This window comes from Drosophila biarmipes, chromosome 3L (genome assembly GCF_025231255.1).
Source record: "Drosophila biarmipes strain raj3 chromosome 3L, RU_DBia_V1.1, whole genome shotgun sequence".
Taxonomy (NCBI): Eukaryota; Metazoa; Arthropoda; class Insecta; order Diptera; family Drosophilidae; genus Drosophila; species Drosophila biarmipes.
Window position 1 is genome coordinate 17,342,406 of NC_066613.1, and position 24,807 is coordinate 17,367,212.

The following is a 24,807-nucleotide window of genomic DNA, read 5'->3' on the forward strand; positions in this document are numbered from 1 at the left end:
GAGCACTTTTCGGCAGTGTTTCGAATTGCTTTGGACTTAGCCTGGCCCACGTGCGTGCCTGGCTGCCCTGGATAACTCTCCCTGCGCCCCATAAATCTTGGGGCTACGTTTAAAAATAATACAGAATTACGAGATTTATCGAGGGGCCTCCACTGCTCACCAGGTGGATTCAATAGACAGGCCACAAGCAGGATTTATGACGCAAGACCCCAAACAAATAGCCTCTCAATTATTGCGCAATTCGAAGTGTTTAATTAGTGTATGGTATTTTATTGCATTGTATTCAGGGTATTCGTGTGTACGTATGGTTATGCATAGTATAAAGGCATAGGTGTGTAGGTATAGGCATATATATAGGTATTATGTAGACACTAACTAGCGTTATGCGTGCTCGATTCAATTGCATATCACTTAAATTATAATTACGAAACGATACTTCTCGTTGGTTAATAGCGCATAAATACACATTAAATGCATAACCAATTGTTGAGCTTTACGTCTTTTGCCATCTAATCGGTGTCCGGTGCTCCGGTGCTCCGGTGCGCCGGTGGTCCGGTGGATGGAGTCGGGTGTGCGCTTCGGGATGGCTAGCTCCGGGCCAGCATGCCGTTGATCATGATGTTGGCCAGGGCGTTGCGCCTCTTCCGCCACGCCCCCATGCCCTGGGCGTGGTACTGCAGCTGGGTGTACCACTGCTTCGTCCTGACGCCGTCCTCGGCCTGCGAATAAATAGAGCGGCGGGCGAACCCGTTAGACGTGTTTGATTGACTGGCCCGCGACCCACGGCCCGCGACCCACGGCCCACGACCTCCTCCCACTTTCCACTCCCCCTCCCCAACCAATTCGCCGCCCAGCAAGGATGTCATCCTGACAGGACCCACGGAGTGCGTGAACGCACGTGTGTGAATGTGCGGCCGCTCGTCAGCCGCTCAGTTGGCCGGAACTAAACGTTTCAATTTATGCGCCGCCGGCCTCCAACAGCCTACGTCATCGTGTAGGCCCTACACTCTTAAAAACTTAAAGCTCTAACAGATAAAAGAAATTCTAGTAAGAGACTAGACAAGAAACCCCAAGGATAGGTCAATGCAGTTCCAACTATTTCTTTAAAGATTCCAAAATAATATAAATAATCTTTATATCGTTAATGGAACCAGAAACAGAACATTTCAAAATTGTAAACGATTTCTGCAAACTTTTTTTTTAACATTTATTATAATTTTATATAATAATTTATTTGAAAATACAACCTATCTAGTCTATTAATTGTGTTTAATATATATTAAATTAATTTTTATTTGGAAGAACTTAAATATTTTTGAAGTGCTTGATAAAGGCTCTAGCTAATTTTTCTTCTTGGTGCATAAAAGGCTCTCCAATTAATTTTTATTTGGATGAATTTGAGTGTTTTTGAAAAGGAAAAATAATAAATTTAATAAGATTACAATTTTTTGGACTGTGTCCTGTGCCGAATCTGTCTGAGTCCTGGCCGTGTCCCAAAGGCTGGCCGTCTCCTTTCGCCCGATTTCCCCCTTTTCCCGGCGGAGCGCTCACGCAGCCATTTTGTTGCGCTCCCGTGCGTTTTTCTTTCATTCTTTATATAACGTATTTCAATAAATGTCATTCATTTTGGCAGCCGCTCTACGTGCGCTGCCTGAGCGCGTCTGAAAGGATCTCCGCCTGCGGGCCCAGCCAGGACCTCCCGCAACCCCCTCTATGCTCCAACGGCTTAGCCGGGCCTGAGCAGGAAAAAAAAATGGGAAATAAAAAATGGAAATTTGCATGACTAAAATCTGGATGGCTGGCTGGTCGGATGATGCTACAAGCATTAGACGGGCAAAGATTTCGAATGGATTTTCGCATACGCTTTTTGCGCTCTGTCTGTTATTAAAATTGCTTTACTTTGTCCCGGCCAAAGGTAAACTCTTCATTGTGCCGGAGCTTCCCTGGTGCCATATCCCTGCTCAAGGAATTTGCTTGCTCCCCGGGAAAAGGTTGCCAGCATGTGAGTGCGAATGAAGAAGCTATGCGAGGATGACTTTTATTACATTCCAAGATGATTGTGCGGGAAGCACTTTAAGCTGGATGATTTCATATTGCTTTGCATTTTTTCGAAGTTTTCAATTTCTGGTATAGTTGCTAAAATGGTTGTATATATAAATAGGCACCCACCTATATTTTTAGATACCTTGGAATTGTTTAGTAATTTTCCATATCTTCGTTTTCATATCTTAAGTCCTATAAGATACAACTTTCTCATCTCCTCAATTTCAATCATCTTATAATTAAAATTCCTTTATAATATTTGCCTAAACTTCTAGGACACTACCTTTTTGATGAGGGCTTGCCCTATGTTGTGGCAAAACACCATTTCGAGGTTGGTTAACTCTTGTGTTTGCGCCGCTCTATTAACCGCACCCCTCGATTTTCCCAACCCGGCCAGAAACTATCATCCCAGGCCAACCCAGCTAAGCTGGTAACTAACGAGGCCCAAACACTGGGCGATGTGCAGTCAGAAGGGGCGCTCTCTAACTCAAAAGCCAACTCAACGGGAACAGGACCTCCACTGCCACGGACTACTGAATTGGCTTGGCCAGCAGTTGGAGTGGAAAACAAAGGGCTTGGCCACTATGCCGATACCGGCGATACCGATTCCGCTCTCGATTCTCCGCTTTCGTACTCACTTTGAATATGAATGTGTCCTTCGACGAGATTTCCTGCACTTCGAAATAATCATCCCAGTCCGCCTCGCTGCACACGACACATCTGTCCAGATAGAGCGGCTCCCGGATCAGCGTGTACCGTCCGCACTTCTCCTTCACCAGGAGCAGGGAGGCCTCGCGGATGCCCGTGTGCTTCGGGAAATTCAGCTTTTCCGACATGGCCTTCTCTGCCCTGTAATTGGCACTTGGCTGTTGCCGACGTAGTTGTACGGTTGTCGTTGTTTCAGGTTTGGTTGTCGTCGCAGGCGGGTGGTGTGGCACAAAAAACGGGCACCCAAGAGCGGCGACAATGGAAATAAAGGAACGGAATAAGGAAAAATTGAAAATTGTGTAAAACGAAACTAAACAAAATTACAACTAAAAGTGGGTGGACAAGGGACACAGGGAGAAAATATGATGGTAGCTAAGCCTCCAAAGATTAGGTAAGTCCCTTTTTGAAATATCTTCAATTTAAATAAAATTTCAATAACTAAAACTAAATTTGATAATTATTTAAATAAAACAATTTAAATATAAATTTAAAAAAATATTATGCATTTAAACACTTATATATTTAGGATCGGTTTCTTAATGTCTTGCCTTGGCCTTACTGTTTATGTTCGGAAAGAAAAATTGATTTTCTCCATGTGATGTTAATTTAACGAACGATTAATATTTATTAAGTCTGTTATCAACGATTCAACGTTAATACAGTCTGTTAAACTAAAAAGTGAATGTAAAAAAGCTTAAAAATTCATTATAGTTAAGACTGTAAAGCAAAAGTTAATCTGACATTGAGAAACCGGGGCCTCAGTTATGATTAAAATACACTTTAACAGGATTAGGAACACAAGGCAGCCTAGCCATTTTTAAGAAAGGTAAGTTTAGGAAAATACATATGTTCCTTCTTTTAATTTTTTTTTAGAATTCTCACAGATTTTTTTCAGTGCACTTTGGACTACCCTAGATAAGGCTCTGGTGGCACAAACGCACAAAGCGTGTCATCCCGAGAAACTGCCGCAGGAAGCGGCACCAAGGAGCAACTGGAGCCACAAAAAAAGTAAAGGGAGCAGGCGGCAACGAACTGAGTTAGATAGATGCTGGCCGTTCTTGAATTGAGCAATTGTCGGCGGTCGAGGACGGGTTAGAAATTTAGAGCAGGCCGCTGGGAAAAAGGGAAAACCCCGATCGGAGCAGAAAAGCCAAACAAAACATGTGACATACGCACTGCGTCCGTATGCCGATTACGCCTACGATCCCAAAACCCCTGGCAGGATGCCACTTTCCTCCATTTTTTGTTCGCCTTCACCCAGTTAAAATGGTTTTTGTTTTTTGGACCCGAGATAGTTGCTGGGATAAGCACTTTTCATTAGGAGAAAAACCCGGAACGAGAATGGGAAGTGGGAACCAGTGGGTGCTGGGTGGCACGTGGCTGTGGAGCCGGTTCAATGAAGCCGAGCCGGCTCTGATTTGTTGAAATCTTCTATCGCACGGAAAAGTGTTACCATGGCAGCCGGAAAAGCCGAGACAGCTCCTGACAGCTCCCGCCGCATGGAGGCATCTGGATGGCGAGGCTCGCTAATTGCCTTGGCATCGCCATCGCAATCGCCTTTGCCATCTTGGCCCGTGTCAAACGGCCAACGTCTCTTGATGCCTGTCGAATGTGGCCCAGTTAGGGGAGAAAAGGAGGAGGAGGATGGTGGAGAGAAGCTGGAAAAGGTACCACAAGAGGTGCTCAACCGGGCAAAGGAAAGGTAGGAAACTCTGGGTAAGTCAGCCTTGGTCATGGATACATGGAAAGAAACTATTGAACATTTTTGTAGGATCTTAATTTATTATTTTTTATTGATATTTCCTTTGGAATCCTTACACTCACCTTGCCGTTGGTAACCAAAAGGGCATTGACCGGGGTCAGCTTGATGGTGCGCGCCTTCTTCCAGTTGCTGTCCGTGGGCTGGGTGTAGAGCAGTCGTCCCTCCATGGCGAACCGCACCTCGTCGTGGTTCCACTCCAGCACATCGATGGCCATCTTGCGCAGCTTGATGTTGATCATGTCGATCTCGCAGGAGGCGCGCCTGTTCGGACTGGAGGAGCTGATGCGGCGCCACAGCTTGGTGGGCACATCCTTGGCCTCCTGGTTGATGTGGTTCAGGTGCAGCTCGATCTTCTCCTGGGCCTGCTTCAGCAGATCGCGGCCATCGAGGTGGGCGGGAGTGACCTTGTAGAGGCGGGCCAGCAAAAGGGGGTACTTGGTAACGCGCTGAACGGGAACCTATGGGAAAATAGGGGATCAGGTGTGAGTATGTACTTTCCATTTCAGTAACTACTCACCATCAAGAAGGAGTTGAGGTTCATGCGCCGCAGCACGGCGTTCTCCATCTGGGAGACCTTCAGGAAGATGCGCAGCAGCTCCTTCTCCTTCTCGAGATTGGCCAGCAGCAGGCTGGCGCCCGCCTGGCGGACGCAGTAGCTCTCGAAGGCGTGCAGCATCTGGGTGAAATCGAGGAAGATGCGTCCGATGTTCACCGTCAGCAGGTCGTCGTCGCCCTGCTCCAGGGACATGTCCAGGGCGTCGCGCATGCGCTCGGCCAGCGTCTGGTTGTTCTCGAGCAGATCTTCCGTGTTGAGGAAGATCGCGGAGAGCTGCTCCTGGGTGAGCAGGCCCGCCACCAGCATGGGGTGGCAGAACTCCTCCAGTATGATCTGCAGATCCCTGCCGTACTTCTCCTCCGTCTCCACGATCTCCGTGATGATCTCCTTGCGCTCCACGCGCTTCTTGCCGCACTTCCGGCACACCAGTGGAGCATAGAGGACTCCGTTGTCGCCCACCTGCATCTCCACGGCTCCATCGCAGTCCTCGCACAGGTGGAGCACGGTGGGCGTGGCCTGGTATTTGCTGCGGGATGTCTTGCTGGTCTCCGAGCCCACTCCGGAATCCTGGCGCTCCACATCGGTGCCGGAGGACTTTTCCCCGCCCCCGCCGCAGATAAAGTTGTGCGGCGGTGGTGATAGAGAACTCATGCTGCTCTGACCGCTGTCCCGTTCCCGTTCCCGCTCCTCAGCCTGCCGCTTGTCCAGGTCACTCAGGGTATCGGCAGCTTCCTCCTCAATAATCTTGGGGTTGTTCCCGTAGTCAAAGCTCTCCTCGCGGGCCAAGCCGCGCTCCTTGGCATCCACCAGGTAGGAGAGAATGTCATACTTGGAGGCGCCCTCGAAGATGGAGCGGGCGGCCTTCTTGTCCAGCTCTGCATCATTGAGAGGCGGAGCAGAGAGCGGCAGTGGCGGCGGAACCTCATGGATCTCCTCGTAAATGGGGTCTCCACTGTGCCTAATCGATTCATAGTGGTGCTCTGGGTCCGCACCCAAGCCCTGATCCATATGCGTGGAGTGCTCGATCTCGGCCAGAGTGGCGTCCACCAAGAGCTGATAGAACTTAGCGCGCGTGGCAGCATCCAGTTCCGTTTCGGGGTCCCTAATGGGTGCTATTCCCTCCGCATCCTCTTCCATGACTCCCGAGGCAGTCAGCTCGCTGGAGCAGCTCTGATAGCAATCCGACTCATTGCCCCCGGCGCCGCCATCGAAGTCGAAGAGCTCATAGTTGTGGGCCGAGGCGAAGCTGTTGGCGGAACTGATGCTGCCCCGGTTGGACAGGCGGTCCTCCTCTTTGGTTGCACTACTAATGCCAGCTGGTGGTGGCACCGTCGGCTGCCTTTCCAGGCGGATGCGCTGCAGCGAGGCGCTGATCAGGCGGTTCATGTCATCGTGGTCTTTGGTGCCGCTCATGTCGATTCCCCGCCTGGTCTGCTGGAGACGCTGCAGCGAGTTCTCGATGAGCTCCGCCACTGTCTCCGTTTCGAGGCCCTCGGCCACCTGGGCCAGCATGGGGTCCTGCAGCAGCTTGGCTATGAAACCGGGGTTCTTAGCGGGCGTCTCCTCTTCCTGAATCCTTGCATTCTTGGATTTACCACTTTCCCGCGAGGGAGCCCGCAGGCCACACACATGCGGCACCAGGTTCAGTTTCACTGCCTCCACGGGGTTGCGCAGGATCTTCAGGAGCTCGGTTTCGTGGGGAACCAGAGGATTGGGCGACTCCATGGGCGGTGGCGTGGCCGGTGTGGAACTGATGACAGGGGGCGTGTTGATGGGTGTACTGCTGGTGGCAGAACCCTTGCGCTCCCTCTCGTAGTCCAGGCGGATGAGGGTCCTTCCCCGCCCGCTGGAACTGCTGCTGCTGGAGGTGGAGCTACTCGAAGTGGACGAGATGCAGGACACGGATCTCTGAAGATTCACCTCGCCGCCGGCTCCCCGAATGGGTATGATGGCTGTGCCCATGCCCATCTGTTGGCTGTGCAGGGTGTTCAGGTGGTTCAGCTCCTGCTCCTGCTCCTCGGCACTGCTGACACTGATGCACACACTGGTGGCCGAGTGGCTGTTGACCACCACCGAGGATTGGTACAGCGGCTGGGCGGCATCGGCGCTCAGGTTCATGGTGGAGTAGCAATCATCGCCGCTGATCAGGATGGAGGTCTTCTTGGGTGCAGCATCCTCCTCGTCGTTGGTGGAGGAATAAAGATTCGGCCTGCGCCGTAGCTCCACCCCCAAATCCGTATCCTCCTCGCTGTGCGAGATCTTCAGGCGATGCACCTCGTGGGCGAAGCCATCACCACCCACCTGCTGCTGGTGGTGCGGCTTGAAAGGAGCCACCCGTACCACCGTCCTTTGGGGCATCGGTGGCGACTTATTGATTTCGTGTGGCAGCGGCTCTAATCCTTTGCCAGCTCCTTTGGGAGGAGGCGGCGGTGGCGGATCCCGGGGCCGCCTTTGAAATAAATCTCTCGAGTCGCTGCGGTTGCTTTTTATGCGCAGCGCCATTGTGTCCTTAAAATTTAAAATGACATTCTGTGCCCCGCCAGCCGGAGTCGTCGTTGGGTTGGAGGCGTTGGTGGCAAAGGAGGCGTGGCCGTGGGCAGAGGCGTTGGCAACTAGGGGCGCGGTCGACAAATGCCGCTCACTGTGCGCCCGTCTGATGGGATTTCGCGATTGTGTCGTTTGTGCTGCACGCTTTTGACTTGCCGCAGGCTTTCCACCAGCATCCCTCTTCTCCTGCTCCGGAGCACCCTGCACCGGCTCCTCCTCCTCCTCTTCCGTCTGCCCCTGCCCCTGCTCCTTATCCTTGTCCTTGTCCGGCTCCCTTTCAGCCAAGTCGTTGGGTTTGTTGTCGTGACTCTCATCCTTGTCGTTGTGCTCGTCATCATCGTCATAATCGCGATTTGCTGCTGTCGTCTTTTGGGCTGCTTCCCCTACCAGTCCGTGTCCTGATCCTGGTTGTGCAGCTCCTCCTGCTCCTCCCACTCCATTGGATGTGCCTGCAAAAGAGTAGATGGCAAGCCGGTTAGATGGTGACACTGGTGAGTGGCGTGTCGCAACTGGCAAAATGTTGCTTTTGTAAAGTAAATCTAGGAGTAGCCTCCCACAGCCACATCCCCCATCCCAGCCTCATCCTTTTCCAACTGCTGCCTGATCATGGGAGTAATAGCCAAGAGCCAAAGGGGATTTGGCTCGAATCAAATGCGGTAGACAACGAATTCAGCAGAGTTGGCTAGGTTGGGTTGCTTTTGAAAAGATTTTTAGCTAGTTTGGAATGGTTTTTTGTTTACGTCTTTAAAATTGTAGAAACATATTCTACTTTTGAAATAAAATAGTTATATTTTCTAGTGATATTTTAGAAATATTTTAATTTTTGGCTTATATATAAGTATAATTAAATACCCACAAATATTTTATTCAACCTACAAACTAGATTAAAATAGATTTTCGAAAATAATGAAAAATCTTTTTTTATTTTAAATATGTTTTCTTTTAGTTTTGAGTTGATTTTTGATTTCCTGAGATACTTAGCTTATTATTATCGCTGTTTATTTGTACAGCATTTAAGCTTTTATTGCTGGTAATTCGGGGAATCCCCCATTGACTGAATGGCTACTTATTTATCTCCCCGGCAGCACCTTCCCTCGCTCACTCGGTTCACTTCATGCAGATTTATGTTCGTCCAAATGGTGTAGTTGCCCTGGTGCTTGGTCCTTGCCCCAGCCACTATAATAGCAGCACCTCCTCCTCAGTCCTTGGCGCCGCCCACTGCACCCACCTCTTCCGTTGACAGCCACTTAAAGATGTGCCTGCCCGCGATAAGGTGTTTTGTTTCGGCTCTTTCGGTTTTCGGTTCTCCACGGCGGCCACGCTTGTGGTCGCACCTCCCGCACCACCGCCCACCCAAAACCATCTCGAAAACCCGTCTGAAGCCCACCCACAACCACCGAAAAGCCAAGCCTGCCCCCTCACCCAAAGACTGACAATATGTACGTATCTTTATTTATGGTAAATTGGGTGATTTACGTTGCGGCCGATAAGCTTTGCTTTTCAGCGCCTGTCCTTGTCCTCGTGTCCTGGCATTTGAATTGCCAGGCGGCTCAAGTCCTTGACTGTGGCACTGGTCCTGTAAATGGGCTTTTATTTGCCTTAGCCGGGTTAAGAGCCCGCACAAGGACGAATTCCGCTGCCACAATCGCCAGCCCAACCAAAGACGCGAACGTGGCTGGCTCCAAACAATTTGTGTTGGAATTAAGATAATAGATTACATTTAAATGTATTTCGAGGCTGCGAAAAGGGTTTACTTGTGTCGCCAAAGAATTTGAGTGCCGCTGCTGACGTCAGCCGTAAAATGGGTTGATAACCCAGAGGGAACCGCTGCCCCTTTCCGCTTCCTCCATCAAAAAAACAGAGATAAGAAATCCGGACAGTGACCCACACAAAAATGGCCAACGACGTTTTTAATGAGTGCGAAAAGTGAGCTGGCTTTATGGGTTGCGGCCACCTTTGGGTTTCATGTTAATGAGTGTCATCGGCACGGAGATTCGAGGCGCTCAGTCGGTGCACTCTGAACCCGAAAGCGGATCGAATAAACAACTGCCAGCTCATCGCCACGGGCAGGAAGCACTCGCTCCTGCGAACAATGAAATTAATTAATTGCGACAGCCACTTGAATTTCAATCGACAACCCTTCGACTCGCTAATCGCATTAGCCGCCCTCCATTCGAAATAGTTTGCCATGCAAAACAGCAACAATGGGGAGCGGATCGGGTGGCTATGGCTCTGTGGGCAGAAGGTAACTCGGGTTTCAGCTAACACTTGTCAGTTAACACAGCTTAAAATGATTCTGCACTGGGAAAATGCTGCGGCTAAAAGAAAATATAATTTTTTTGATTTAATATTTATGTTTACTGGAACTTCAACAGACCAAACGTAGTTATCCCGTGAGTTTTTAAATCACTCTAAAAGGCAGTGAAAAGTATGCAGTGAAAAATTCTTCTTATCATTCCTATTCATAAAATTGTTGTTGCATACTTTCTGACAGCTTAAGATGATAGTTCAAGACTCTAGGGCTATATTAAAAATAAGACAAACTTTTTGACACCAAATAATTTTAAAAATATATCATTTTTTGAATTTATGATTATTATTTATGGATCTACCAGTAATATTTGGTTTTTTCAACTGCTTCTCGCCCTCTTCTCTTTTCTCACTGCCACCTAATGAGATTTTTGTTGAGAACTACACTGCCATTGTCGCTGTGAAGTCGCGCAGTAGTCGACTATTGTAATTGGTTGCCGCCTTGTCTTTGAGCGAAAATATTTAATTAACGCCTTTTGTAGTTGGATGCGATGCTCGGCTGCTTGTAATACACCCTCGACAAAGGGCCACAAAAGGAGCAGCAAATAAATCCGAAATTTGACAAGCCAAGCGCATACAAAAGCCTTCATTTATTTAATTGCCTTTGGTCTAGGTGTATCTCGAGAAAAAATAGATAGATAGAAAGAATAATAGATAAACAAAAATAGCTAAAGCAAAGCAAATGTTTTCAGCAGAGCCATGTAGCTCTCCAATCAAATTTCGTTACAGGATTCAATTAGCCCAGCCAAGAAGGCAATAATATTGTTAAATTTGAAATCCAACCTTAAATTGGATCAATTTTGTGCAGAATAGGTTACTGGCTTTTTCGGTTAGTTGGCAAATTAAATAAAAATCGAAGCAGGGAAAATGTAAACACAGTGAAAATAGGAGATGTCGAAATCGGGAGAACCGGAATCCTTTAGCCCAATGCGGCTTTGTTCATTTGAGAAGAAAAAGTAATTAAAAGAGTAACTTGTCGGGATTAGTAAAAACATTTTAATTTAGTTGCCATGCATAACAAAGAGTGCCGAAGCAGAGGGGTTAAGGGGAATGGCATCAAGTCAAACTGAAATGGGTCAATAAATCCAAGCTTAATTTTATTGCTCTGCACGCTCTTTCCCCGGCTCCCTGGAATTTCCCCTCCTCTGAGCCATTCTGCTGAGCGAGACGAAGAAATATAAATCGCAATGGTAAACAAATCAAAATAAATGAGTAACAAAAGCAAGCCATGGCCGAGGCTATGTGAGCTCCGCTTTTCCCCGCCGCCCTTCCCTTACTTTCCCAATTTCCCAGGCACTTTTCCCCCCGATGTGCTGACAAGCTGACAAACTGACTCGAGACTCCGAGGGAGTCTGGCAATCTGCCGAGGAAGCTCAGAGGGTCCGGAAAAGCAGCAAGAAAGAAATTATAGTGGCTGAGCAGGGATTGAGATACGTAAACGTACAGGGATTCCGATTGGAATTGCGATTCCCCTCGCCAATCTCTACAGAGAGCACAGAATGTCACGGAATCCAGATCCTATCTTTACAAAAAGATTTGTTTAAATTTTTAAAATTCCAAAGTTCCCAAAAATTTTATTTGGATTTTAATTGAAAGTGCAGTTGCAATTCTAAGTATGAAACATATTTTTGCATACTTTCAGACCCCTTCAATAATATTTAAAGTGATTTAAGCCCAATGATGCTAATAAAGCTTGAACAATTTACGATAACCATTCAAATATTTCCTATGTCTTAAATAAAATTTTTAAATTTAAATAATTTTTTTAATTACTTTATGTATAATGCTTATAAGAAATGTTTATTAGATTGCCAAGGCTTCCTTGCTATAAATATTTCATGGCCATTGAGAAAGCTGAATTTTGGGAATTGTCAAGACATTTTCTCCAGTGCACCCTCGCCCTTTTACAACTGCAACATTATTGGGTCCACAGCAAACATTGTGTACATTTCGGCTCATTTCAATAAGGACACAAATTTTACTAGCCGGACATGTCAGAAAGCAGTTGCTTTTTGATGGCAGCGCCGGGTTAAAACATATAAATTCGCATTAGAAATGCACGAGTTGATTTGAGTTTCATTTTGGCTGTGAAACGAGAAAACAATGCCCATTGCACAGCAGCAACAACCACGATTGCAATTGCGATTGCAACAAAAAGGGGCAAACAAAGTGCATCTTAAGGTAGTTGCAACAACAGCATTTACTGCTGCCTTTGTTGTTGCTGTTTTACGTTTCGCCGGCCTGCGAAACATTCATTTCCTTGTCCTGGCATTGAGTCCTGGCGCCCTTTCCCCAGGTCCTTTGTCTTCCCAGGACTCCTGCTGCTGATGTTGCTGTTGCTCCGCCCTTTTAAATGCGCGTAAACTACTTACAGGCGCAGCCGGAGACTCATTCTCGAGAAAATACTATGGATATCGTAAGAATGGGAAAATATTGTCATTATAATAAGCTAGTAAACTATGCCTAATTAAGAATCTCATAAAGCTAGAGGATTTTTAATTTATTAAAATAACTGGTAATACATTCGTATATAGTAAATACATCAAAAACAGAGAAAATTGTAAAAAAAAAATGCTGTAAAATTAAAAATTTCAGAAATATCATTAAGCATTCCAGAGCTATTCGTTTGAATGGAACTGTTTAAGGCTGTATAAAGAAATATAATATATATTTCTTGGGCAGTGAGCAAAAACAAACTGCCGGCAAACATATTGCGAAAGTGCAAACAGCGAGCATAAGATGCGTTGAAAATCCTTTATCAGGGAAATTATTTGCGCAAGGACAACAGCCACGCTGGCGAGGGAAAATGAAAACGAGAATGAAAACGACTCTGGAAAGGGCCAACACAACTGAGTGGGCCAAAACAAACCGATTCCCCAGATACAACGCCTCAGCTTTTAGCCCTGCGAACCATTTTCGCTTGCCAAATGTGTTGGAAAATTTCTTGCTGCCCGCGAGAATAAAAAATGCTAAGGAAAAAATCTCCGTGGCCATTCCAGCGCCAAGAAGCGTGCTACACTTTTCTTTAATGGCAGTCTCGGCGCTTTTTTTTTTTTTTTTTTTTTTTTTTTTTTTTTTTTTAATTAACATCTTTATTTAATATAATCCAGGAACAGATCTAATTAAAGCCTTTAACCTAAATGTTTTCTTAAGTAAATAATCTCTTAATTATAAATTATAATTAGTTTTCAACTTGGTATATAGGAGTAGATCAAATTACGACTAGTTTCAAGTAAATAATATATTCATATTAGTCTCTTAGGAGCAGCCCAAAATGTCTTCTTTTGAGCCTGCGCTCGGCGCTTTTATGTCATAAAAATTGAGCAAGGCAAGAGAATATGTATACACTATATACCCTATGTAGGGGGGCGTTTTTATGGCCAGCATTGTAGAGGCGTGGTCCCGGCGCATCTACCTGCAGTTCAGACAATGCGCTGCATTATTTAAAGGAGCACCAGCTTGGGAGGCGAGCCAAAAGCGAGCAGGATGGCCGGGTCAACAAGACGGCGGCCAAGGCAACGCGGCGAAATGCAATTAAAGCACCGCTCCGCATCCAGAAACCTTTCAAAAATCTACTTGCGAAGTTTTCACATGCATTGGCAGACAACAAAAACAGCAGCGAACTGCAGAAAAATGAGGAGAAATCGAGAGCTCCACATTAAGAGAAATCTCGCGGTCCTGTGATTAAATACATAGAAACAATCAGAAATATTTGTTCACGAGTTTTTAGTTTGGGATTAAATATTTCTACACTCCATTATGGTGTATTTTATAGAAAAAAACATTTTTAAAAGTATTTTTAGGTGTTTAAAAGTATGCTTTTAATGTCGTCTTCCTGGATGAATTTATCGAGCTAAAAATATAATGTTGATTACTTTTAGACACGTGCAAAATCATATTAAAAGTGACTCCAAACTCCAGCAGACTTCGGTAGCCCCCCTAAAATTAATTTTTATTCAATAATATTCAATAATATTTAAAAAGTTTTTAAAAATTTCCTCTAAATAAAGTTGTGGCGTGCTTATTTTTTCTCTGCAGATTCTCAACAGCGCAGAGCACAACCGGCTGGCAAGTTCTAAAAATACTAGAAATACTTAATTTAGCTAAAATGTCGCTCGCTTTTGTTTTGCCAGAGCGCAAAGCAAGTTTACAGTTCCTGCCTGGAGATCGTATCTAAGCTCCCTGGGATCCGTACCGTCCCTGCCCCATCCCCTTCCTCCCGTCAGCGATTCCGGCAGGCTGGTGTACGTGCCCCCGTCAAAATAGTACGGCTGTGTGTTGGCCCGGCTAAGTGCAGTGCAAGGATATCCTATATATACAAGCTCATAGCCGTATTCGTGTGTGCCGCTGTGTGAGCATTAGAAACGCTTATGACAAACGGATATTAAGTTCAGCAGTCACGTAGCTCAGGTAAAATTCTTTTACGATAATTTTGGCCAAAAAAAGGCCGGGGCAAAACAAAAGGAAACTTCGTAACAGGAGCTGCAGGATGCCAAGCTCGGCGAAAGTGCAAAATGCAAGCTGAATTTCGGGGAAATAAAGGGGAATAAAACATTTTGGCAACCAGGAAACTGGAATCACTCAAGTAGAGAGCTTCATTACGCACTTTAAGGCAGCCGGTTTTAATAGAATTCGCCGGAGGGGGAAATTCATTTCGGAAATTTAAGCCTCGACAGTCCAAAAAAGATGCAGATTAGTGAATGTTGCAAGCCAGGAAACTGCGGCTACTAACCGCAATGGAAAATATTCGGACGATTTAAGGTGGAGATCTTTAAGTGGACTTCAGTTATGTAGGGGATTAATTTAGAAAATGCAGTTATTTTGAAGTAGAAGATAAAAAAATGATTTAGAAAATATTTATTTATCTATTAATGGTAACCTTCTTTTTTACCATTTTGAGACATTTAATTTGAGCCTAATCGAGTATTCTATCACTCTTGGCAACGCTTTCTAAAATACCATCCCATTGAATTCCCCAATAAAAGCCCCGTAATTACCAATTTGGAATGGACAAAATAGTTTCTCCCTGCGAAATTTGGTAAATCAGATCAATTAAAAAGGGGTTTGGGTCCTGGCCAAGTTCAGTTCAATTTGCCCGATTAAATTCTAAGCACTGTTTATTGGAGCAAGAGTTAAATGTTACGTATGCGCCACGTTGGCGTATGGGTAACTTTTTCCAGTTTCGTGTTCATTTGCAATTTGTGGTGCAGCAACAACAATTAAAGGAGCTCCTAAACGTTGCATACTCTCCAGACCCTCTGGCCGGAAAAGGAAACCCCCTTACCGCCCAGAGTTAACAATTAAGTTAACAGTTTGAGGAGAGTGCTGGATTTTGTCTGCGCCACCGTAAGGCGAAGTTTCACACCTTGTTGGACATGGAACTGTGTGTGTGCACCTACCAGTCCTCGGCTTAATAAATTCTTACAGCAAATAAATATTATTTAATTAATTTCACAGACTAGTTTCGCAACTGCAATGGCAGTTTGAGAGTTTGGCAACTGCATTTTGTTGTACGCTTTTTGCACTGTTCTGCGGTTGGAATTCCACCCGTTTTCGGGTCCCTCAGGCAGAAGCTACTCCCTTTGGGGTTTGGTTTTTGGTTTTCGGTCGGGCTTTTCGGCCTTGGGATTTGGACTGCCCTGCCCAGGCCCAATGCGAATCCCTGTCAGTCGGTCCATCCATATGAGGGGGTCACGTGTGCGGTTTGCCCGTTGCTTGCTAACTTTATTACGATTATGTCGGTGTTTGTGCGGGCCTTGTTAATACGCTTATAGCCGCCTTTTTCCCCCCAAAATGGCAGGGCCAATCTGCGCTCTCTGTTTATTAAACAAGAGTTGATGTTGCTTTTTAAAGTTTCGCAACCACTTTGACCATCTCAGCTCCGCAAATTGCCTGCAATTAGATGCCTTTAATAAAAAAGGAATCAGAGCAGAGCTAAGCACAAAAATGCTGTTGCCTTGCCTGTGTTGCTCTGGAATTGCCAGCAATTATTTAATGGTCCTCTAATAGCCAACATCCGAACGGGGCCATAACAACGGCCAACAACGAGCGGCCAACGTTAACTTAACATTACGGCCAAAGGCGAGTGGGTGGGCAGTCCAAGGGAACTCGGAGAAGGGACGAACGGAAGATGCCCTTTTAAAGGTGTGGGATTAGGGAGGTTAGGCTAGGAAAATTGCGATTTATCAAGAATATTTTCATACTTTGAAAATAAATAATAGAAATATTTTAAAGCTGATTTATAGAAGTCCTTTTCTTTTCCTAAGAGAGTATTCACTTGGCTTAAAGCTGGATTATTTTCACTGTTACTTACTTTAAGTTCATAAAATATTTTCTAAAATTATTTATGATGTTCCTTTTATATATCATTTATATTTCATTAAATAGCTTATAATATTTTTACTCGAAATTATATGCCTAAGAGCTTGTACCTTTAAAGAAGATCTTACGTTTTTATCCCGTTACAAGGACCATTAAAATATTTTCCTTTTATTAGTTTCCGCCATTATGATTTCCGTTTTCTTTGGAGTATTAAAGCTCGTTGATGCTGGCCTGGATATCAAAGCACAAATAAAAAGCCACAAATTATTACAGAACGCCCCGGGGTGGCAGTCCCCGCCCACTTCCTGTTGCCTGCTCTAATTGCCAAGTGCCATAAAAATGTGTTTGTTGTTTGTCTCCGCCTCATCTCATGGCCAAAGGATCTGGGGCCCGTTCCTCAAGCGATACGCTTTGTGTGCTTTATGTGGCTGGTGGTTTTTCCAGCCCCACGAAACACGTTTGTTTATATTTTTTAATTTGTTCTCCTCGAGGGGCAGCAATAACGCGTGGCAAATACATAAATTCGCGTCAATTAATAAGGCATTGCGGAGCGTGGCAATGCGAAACAAAATGGCAAGGGCTCACGGCACAGATTATTACACGCGTGTGAGCAGCGGGCGTGGCTGGGAAATCGGTCTGCGTACTTCTACTTAATTGCACAGCGAAGCGGCTTCGGGGCGAGGAGCCCACGAGCCCAGACCGGGCTAAATTACGATGCATTTAATTGCTCGGATTTGGTGCACAGATTTATGTCCGCGCCACTAAGTGGCCTGCTTAAGGCTTAAATGGCCCCGACGACGTGAGAGCGGCAAGGACGCCGGAATGCCGGAGTGCCAGAATGCCGGGACACCAGGACGAGGAACGCACACGGAGCGAAAGTGAAATCGCGGCCAGGATATGAGCCATGTGCCCCACGCCAAGCACCTGTCTACGTGCCTGGGTCGCCGCTTGGCCAGCACAAATGGCCAGCAGTCCGCTTAACCCATTGTGGCCGCGCGGCGGAAAAATCCGCTTATTTGGGGTGGCATAGAAATCACTTTCAAGCCACTTGCAACCCATAATCAATTCCTTGGACCACGTGATTCACATAAATCGGGGATAAGAATTATTGTAATCCACTAAATAGCTTAAAAGATTTTTTGTGACATTTTTATACATTTTCAATGCTTTATACTCAAAATACACATTGATTTTTGATTTTATGGCAAATATTCTTTGAAAAAAATATATTTACTGGTGCTGTATGATTTCTACCAGTTTTTACAATATTCGTATCTTCAAGTTATCTAATCACATAAAACCAACAACTTTCCCATTATTTAAGTACAAGACTACTGTTTTGAAGTTACTCCCACAGTCATCAAATATTTGCTGATAGGTTGTAAAAACTTTGCACACAATAATCATGCGACGAAAGTATATTTACCAAAGAACAACTAGATTATTTAGACACGAACTTGCCGCAAAGTCCTTATTTAATTTCTCCAAATCATCAAGCACGAAAACGACTTGCAAATTAAATTCCTTGAGTGCGGATACATGAAGTGCAACCGCTTTGAATCCATAAAACTTTAGAACTTTTTACTTAACGTAACTTTTGCGGGGCGGCAGAAGGGGTTAATTGGCAGAGCAGAAAGCAATTCCCATATGAGATCTGGATGGTTGTTGGGGGAGAAGGGGAAGCCAAGTGTCGCGTTGCCCTTCTAATTGGAGGGCGGCGAGCCAGAAGCATAATTTTAATTTAATCTTTTTCCCACCGCGCCCAGAGGGTCGCGTGGCAGAGCTCAGAAAATCAGTTTAGGAATGTAAATTGATTTTGCGGTAATATGCAATTTAGTGCCCCGACAGAGGGTTTCCTTGTGCAGCGCTGGTCAATGGTGCGTATGCGCAATCTTGGCTCAACTAAGTTATTTTTATTGTGTCCGAAGAGAGAGAGAGAGAGAGAGGGTCAGCAATTTCAACAACTTAAGATATGGTAAACCATAAAAAGTTAAACTATACATTAAACATTCGCTGGGATGGCTGTAAAAACTTGCCGAAAATAAACAGGGCGCAAGTAAATAAAAATGTTCAAGCAGAAAAGCTGCTCAAAAAGAAACCGAAAGCGAGGAGGAAAACACAGGGAGTCCTTGTCGCATTACGCATGAGGAATTTTCGCCTTTTTAAATTCTTTAAGTAATGCAAATTAAATTTAAATGGCAAATAGGAAGGAGGCGGTGGGCAAACACTCAACAAAAACCCAGGGGAAAAGGAAAGCCAAGGACTATGGGGCGGGATAGAGCAGCTAGAGCAGGACATTCTGGGGGTCCAGTTTGCTGGCAAGAAACAAATTTCAAAGACAAATAAGCGCCGAAAACAGCAGCAATTAATTTGCTCCCTCCGTGTGAGGGTGTCCCACGATTTTGTGTGAGTGTGTCCCTACACTTTCTCCCTCCCGCAGGATAAAGGGACCCAGGGCCAGACAATTGCCGGGGCATTGCGTGGGAAAGTTTCTTTTCGCAGAGGCTCCAACTTTTCGGCGCAGCCAGCAAACCGCAGGGCCAACTGTGAAACGAAGCAACAGCGACAGCCACAACAGCTACTAGCAACTTAAGCCCAACAACTCCAACTTGTTTCGTAAGCAAACAACGCACCCACACGCCAACAACAAGGAGCCGTGTCCATTGCGAGGAGCAAAGGAGCAAAGGACCAGCAACCAGAAACAGGAACTGCCAGCTGGAACAGGAGCAGGATTCGTGGGATTCGGCCGAGATGCAATGCGGGAATGGAGCGTGCGACGTTTCCCCGCTTGGCTGCCGCTTAAATTTCACACATTTCAGCTATTTTTGCACTGGGAAAAGTGTTTGATTTAGCGGCTTGCTAACACAAATTTAAAAATTAGATTTAAGCAACCTAACCTACAGAAATCAGTTTTTTTTTTTTTTTTTTTTGTTTTTTTTTTAATTAACATCTTTATTTAATATAATCCAGGAACAGATCTAATTAAAGCCTTTAACCTAAATGTTTTCTTAAGTAAATAATCTCTTAATTATAAATTATAATTAGTTTTCAACTTGGTATATAGGAGTAGATCAAATTACGACTAGTTTCAAGTAAATAATATATTCATATTAGTCTCTTAGGAGCAGCCCAAAATGTCTTCTTTTGAGCCTGCGAATTGGGATAGCCCCCTGTAATCTCCGGGCTAGACGATTACGGTTACAGAAATCAGTAGGATTTGAAAACTACATATAAAGCTGTCTAAAAGTAGGCAAGTATATATTTTGAACCTCCTTTTATAGCATACTTTTAGACATGGTTTAAATTTATTTTAAAACTTTATTGATTTCTGTGATTTCTGGTTTCTGAAAAACATTTTTGAAAAGCAATAAGATAAAACAGATGATTAGAAAAATTTATATATTTTAAACTACTTAAATACTTTTCTTACTGCTTTTTAACTAGTTGGAATATAAAAAAGTCCTTATTGCGAAGTTTTGCATAAAAGGCAAATACCACATATCTAAATATAAGTAAAAATAAACGACAAATGAATAAAATAAATGTATTTTTGACTGTGCATCTCTTCTCGTTGCTGCTGGAGTGCCCTGCATGCGGTTTAAATTCAAATTTGTTGGCAACAAACAGACAATTAATTTCGCATATACCATAGATGTGCTGAAGGCGCTTTTTGTTTTGCCCTGCCACCGGCCTTCCAGCTCCTTGGTGCCCCCATTTTCCCCTAAGCCCCCTGCCAACTTGTCGTTGTCGTTGTCGCTGTCTATGGCCCACAGGCGTAATGGGCATCTAAGTGCCGGCACAGCCAGACAACGCGGTTACTCCTCTGCCGCTGCTCCTTATTGCCCCCCAGATTCCCGCCCAGACTCCCTGCTCCTCTGCATATGTGCGGTGTCTCAAGGTTTTGGCCTACGACCACGCCCACTTTTATTAGCTTAATTTTTTGCTGCCTCCCCCATTTGCTCGCCCGCTCTGTGTGTTTGCATTTGAATTTTAAATGTTATTACTTCTTTTAAATTGATCAGCATCAGTGGAGCGTAGGAGGCCTGGGGGTGGCAAAGTCCTGCTAATTTATTCATGGCAAATAATTGTTTGTTAAAGGGGCGCAAAAATGTAGCCAAGTAAATGGATGCTAATCTGCATATGCTGGAAATTGAAATTTTGCGGGGGTGGAAGAGACAAAACTGTTTTCTTTAAGCAGTTGAACTGGACTGTCTTTGAAACTTTTAGAGAAAACATAAAACTCTGAAAAGTATCAGATGTAAAAGTATAGTTTCTATGGTGTCTTTTCCATAACATAAAAATCTATTGATTTCCCGGATTATTGCGACCTCTTGTCATCATTGTGTGTATCTAAGGGCCACACTGCTCTTCTTGGTATACTTGTTACCAAGTACATAACTTAAAGCCAAATGCAGCTCCTATTCCACTATTCTGCGTTAAATTCCAGGACAAACAGACCTGAGGACATGTCAGGCGCAGCACACAAACAAACAAACTGGAGGGGCAAACAAAACACACACAATCGCAGGAGTTCGGGGATCCTGGGAGCCGAGGTGTTGGAGTCATAGACAATGATTAAATGATGCCCATCATTCATATGCACGGCATGAGCGGGGTTGGGTTCCAGGGGCTGAGGTCCTGGACTGCGGGTCCTGTAATGTAGTGCCATAATCCTTGGCGCAATTTCTGTGTGTACTGGGCAATATGTCGTAATATCCGGCGCTGCCTGCTTTTATTTGCCGCGCACACATTCGTTTTGGCCTACGCAGGAACATATGAGCTAAGTGACAGCCATTCTCCTGGCCAAGTTTTTGCTGCCTCCCCATTTTTTTGGGGTGGCAGTTGAAAGTACTAAGCGTGGCTATGATTTAGCGCTTTATTATTTGTCGGCTCCTTTATACCCACCCCCCAAAACCATTTCAACAACCTGGCCAACTTGCTTCGACGTGACCGTGTCTCGGTGCTCCTGAAAGCGCCGCCGCTTTGTAGCCACTTCATCAATTATTCTTAAGCATAAAATATTTGTCACTTTTACTAAATTTATTGTGACAGGGCTCCTGCACACCTATCACAACCACACACACAAAACGGAGGAGAAAGCCAGCGAAAGGACACTTTATAAGGAGCTCTGCATATGAATCACGTGCGTAATGGCAAAGGGAACCGGGGCGAAGGGATGCGGGACTCCTTTGGCCTGCGATTGCGTTACCTGGCTGCCTTCCTCAAGTGGACAACATTTTGTTTTGTTTACCCTACAGGAGAAATGGGAATCTTTGATGGCCCATTACATTTGATTGTAATGAAAAAAAAGATAAGTGATTAGGAATACCTAATATTTGTGCCTAAAAGTATGCTATAATAAAAAAAGATTCAATTTTGGTTGCATACTTTTGGACACCTATAGAGTTATTTTGAAAATAAAAAGTATTAGGAACTGTTAAACGTTTGCTTTACGTTACGCCGAAAAACAACTCCGGTGGTCCACATTAATAATGTGGACATAGAGCAAGCGACTAAGGCGAAATACCTAGGCCTCACACTGGACAAACGCCTAACCTTCCGAGAACATATTGCCAGAGTCGTCAAAATGTGCAACCTAAAGCGGAACCAATTATTCTGGATGCTAAACAAGAAAAGCAAACTATCTCTAAGATGCAAGCGGCACATTTATCAACAAATCATCGCACCAACTTGGAGATATGGAATCCAAATTTGGGGAGTGGCGGCTGCGTCCCACCGAAAACGTTTCCAAACCGTCCAGAACAAAACATTAAGACAAATCACTGGCTGTGAGTGGTTCGTTAGCGGCCAAACGCTTCACAATGACCTAAACCTGAGTCTTGTTGAAGACCAAATATCGTTCTTCTCAAGCAGGTACAACGACCGTCTAACTGCCCACCGTAATCGTCTAGCCCGGAGATTACAGGGGGCTATCCCAATTCGCAGGCTCAAAAGAAGACATTTTGGGCTGCTCCTAAGAGACTAATATGAATATATTATTTACTTGAAACTAGTCGTAATTTGATCTACTCCTATATACCAAGTTGAAAACTAATTATAATTTATAATTAAGAGATTATTTACTTAAGAAAACATTTAGGTTAAAGGCTTTAATTAGATCTGTTCCTGGATTATATTAAATAAAGATGTTAATTAAAAAAAAAAAAAAAAAAAAAAAAAAAAAAAAAAAATTAGGAACTGTAATACCAACTCCAGCTCTTCCTCTGCTATTTCCTAGCTTCTAACCCAAATACCATTGCTTTCCCAGGGCATCTTGACTTCGTTCTGCTCGTTCAGACTTCTTCCACTTATATTTTCATTTCCAGGTTTGTTTTGCTGGCACTTCCGCCACGTTTTGTGTGCCATATATTTTAACGTCCTGCGTATTTGTGCCTTATTTATGTCTTGGCCAACGAGCGAGGCGGAGGACGTATTCCCATACCCATTTCTACTTATTTCACGTCCAGGACTCCCGGCCCACGTGGCGTATGTGCGATTTGAGTGGCGTCGCAACTCGAAGCGCATTGAATTGAAATTCGTGGAGGACGGAAGTCGGTGTCAAGTGTCGCGGAAGCTTTCTGCCACTTCATCAACTTTTAAGTAAACGTCCGCCCGCCAGGTGGAGCCACAAATCAGATAAGCGCGCACGCGATTAATATTTTTCGAGTCTCCTGGCTTTTCTTCACTTCGGTGGCCCTTTGTGGCCGAATCAAAGTGACTTTCGCTTGATGTTGCCGACGACACATAGTTTTTTTTTTGCAATTTTCGTCATATTCAAAGGGCGTGTGGGGAGCTTGGGAGAGGGGGCGTAGCCGGGGTCAAAGGCAGCTGCAGCAAAAACCCATTTAAACCCCGCGTGCGCCAAATGGGCTCAAAGTAAACTGTTGACATTTCAGGCTCGGCTACATGACACCCCAGCGTGGGTGATGAAGCGGGTGAAAGGTGGCTTGGGTGTTGCTCCTGTGGCAGGACATGCACGTGCTGCCTGTCGCTGCAACTGAAGAGGATGTGCCTCCGAAGAGACAGGAGCAAGCGATCCCCCTCATTTCAGCACCAGCACTTCCCCCGAGCACGTGTGTGCTAAACACCTACACAAATGTTGCTAGCATCCTCCTTTTTTTACTTTACATTTATTTTTGACTCCGGGGAAAGGCAGCAACCAAATAAGGCTGGCAATGGTAAAGATGTGCTTTAGGAAAAAAATATCTAGCCAAATATTTATTATTTAAATTATATACTTCCTTAAAATATGCATTGTAAATATGTTTCTTTTCCAGTAAGTAGCGAATTAATTATAGGATTCGCATGGTATGCACATTAAAATGTATGTTTAAAATATAGAAAACAGTTTGAGAATTTTTTAGTATTTTTTTTGTTTGCTAAAAACATTTGTTTCTCTGTGAAAGCAGTGAAAGCGTGTGATTTTGTTGTTTAGCTGGCTTGTTGGAAAATGCTTTGTGGGGTAGTTAGAGCCCGCCCGCAATCAGGTGCCAACATGCAGGTGAAATGCAAATAATTTTTGTTTTATCCGTAACGCGGGTGTTTTCTTTTTCCTGTTCCCCAGTTTGTTTGCAGAGCTTCCCTTTCCGCTGATTCTGATTTGGATTCTGTTCTGTTGTCGCTGCTGGCGGCTCTTCTGCTGTTTGTAGCCGTTGTTAAGTTGGCAAACACGAAAATATACACACAACCACACACGGGACGCAGTCGGGAAAACTAGCTTAACAGGCAAACATGAGCCAAGTGAATGGAAATGGGACAAATCTTGAGCAGGAAAAGGGAAAGTCTGGGTGAAAGGTGGAAAGCGTGCTTCTTCGTCAGCTAAGTTTAGAAGAGTTTTTCTCGGAAAAAATTAGCTTCGAAAGAAAAGTAGCAAAAATATGAAAGGGTTTAAATACAGAAAATATTATTGGAATTCTTTAAAGATTTATATAATAAAAAAAACATTAAATATATTGGTATATGTAAACCAAAGCTTGTAGCACTAGTTAGTTAAAATCCTTTAGAATTTTCTGTTGTGAATTTAAATTTCAATTACAAAAGAAAGTCCTATTATTAACTACCTCCTAGTTAGCAATCGATTTTTCATCAGAACCTTTGGCATGACATATTTCCACCTACAATTGCCAATAGTTGACATTCAGCTGCTCTGATTGAGGCACAATGCAGACTGTCAAAGAAATTGATTTGATTTGAACTGGAACGAAATGCCGTTTACATTCCCACCCGGTTCTCTTATTCTGACCAACTTTTCCGCATTCTGCATCTGCAACTGAATCTGTCGATGTTAAGTCGATCTCTGTAGCTGCTTCTGTGGCTTTCTATTTTACTTTTTCCCAGTTTTTCCTTTGCCGATTTGGGTTGAGGCTTCTGTTGCCTATTTCTGTGTCTATGCGGGAAAATGAAAATTCATTTTCTTCGTTGTCTCTGGCCCTGCACTTCTTTATCCTTGTTTTCATAACTTTTGCGCTTGTTTGCACGCCAAAAAAAAATGAAAATGGTGGAAAAAGGGGAACCCCTCGAAGCAGGATTTTGTGGTTCCCCACGCGTGTGTCTGTGTGCG

General features: G+C 44.5%; 1 protein-coding gene across 1 annotated transcript in view; it reads right to left on the reverse strand.

Moving 5' to 3' along the window:
- Positions 1-247: 247 nt before the first annotated feature.
- Positions 248-24,807, reverse strand: part of LOC108035189 (uncharacterized) — a 34,439-nt gene continuing 9,879 nt past the window's right edge. The window contains exons 3-6 of the mRNA XM_017110679.3: positions 5,031-8,065; positions 4,576-4,971; positions 2,682-2,909; positions 248-719 (exon numbers count right to left, since the gene is read on the reverse strand). Coding sequence (XP_016966168.1) covers positions 588-719; positions 2,682-2,909; positions 4,576-4,971; positions 5,031-8,065 — 3,791 coding nt within the window. The 3' untranslated portion in view covers positions 248-587. The remainder of the gene's footprint in view (positions 720-2,681; positions 2,910-4,575; positions 4,972-5,030; positions 8,066-24,807) is intronic.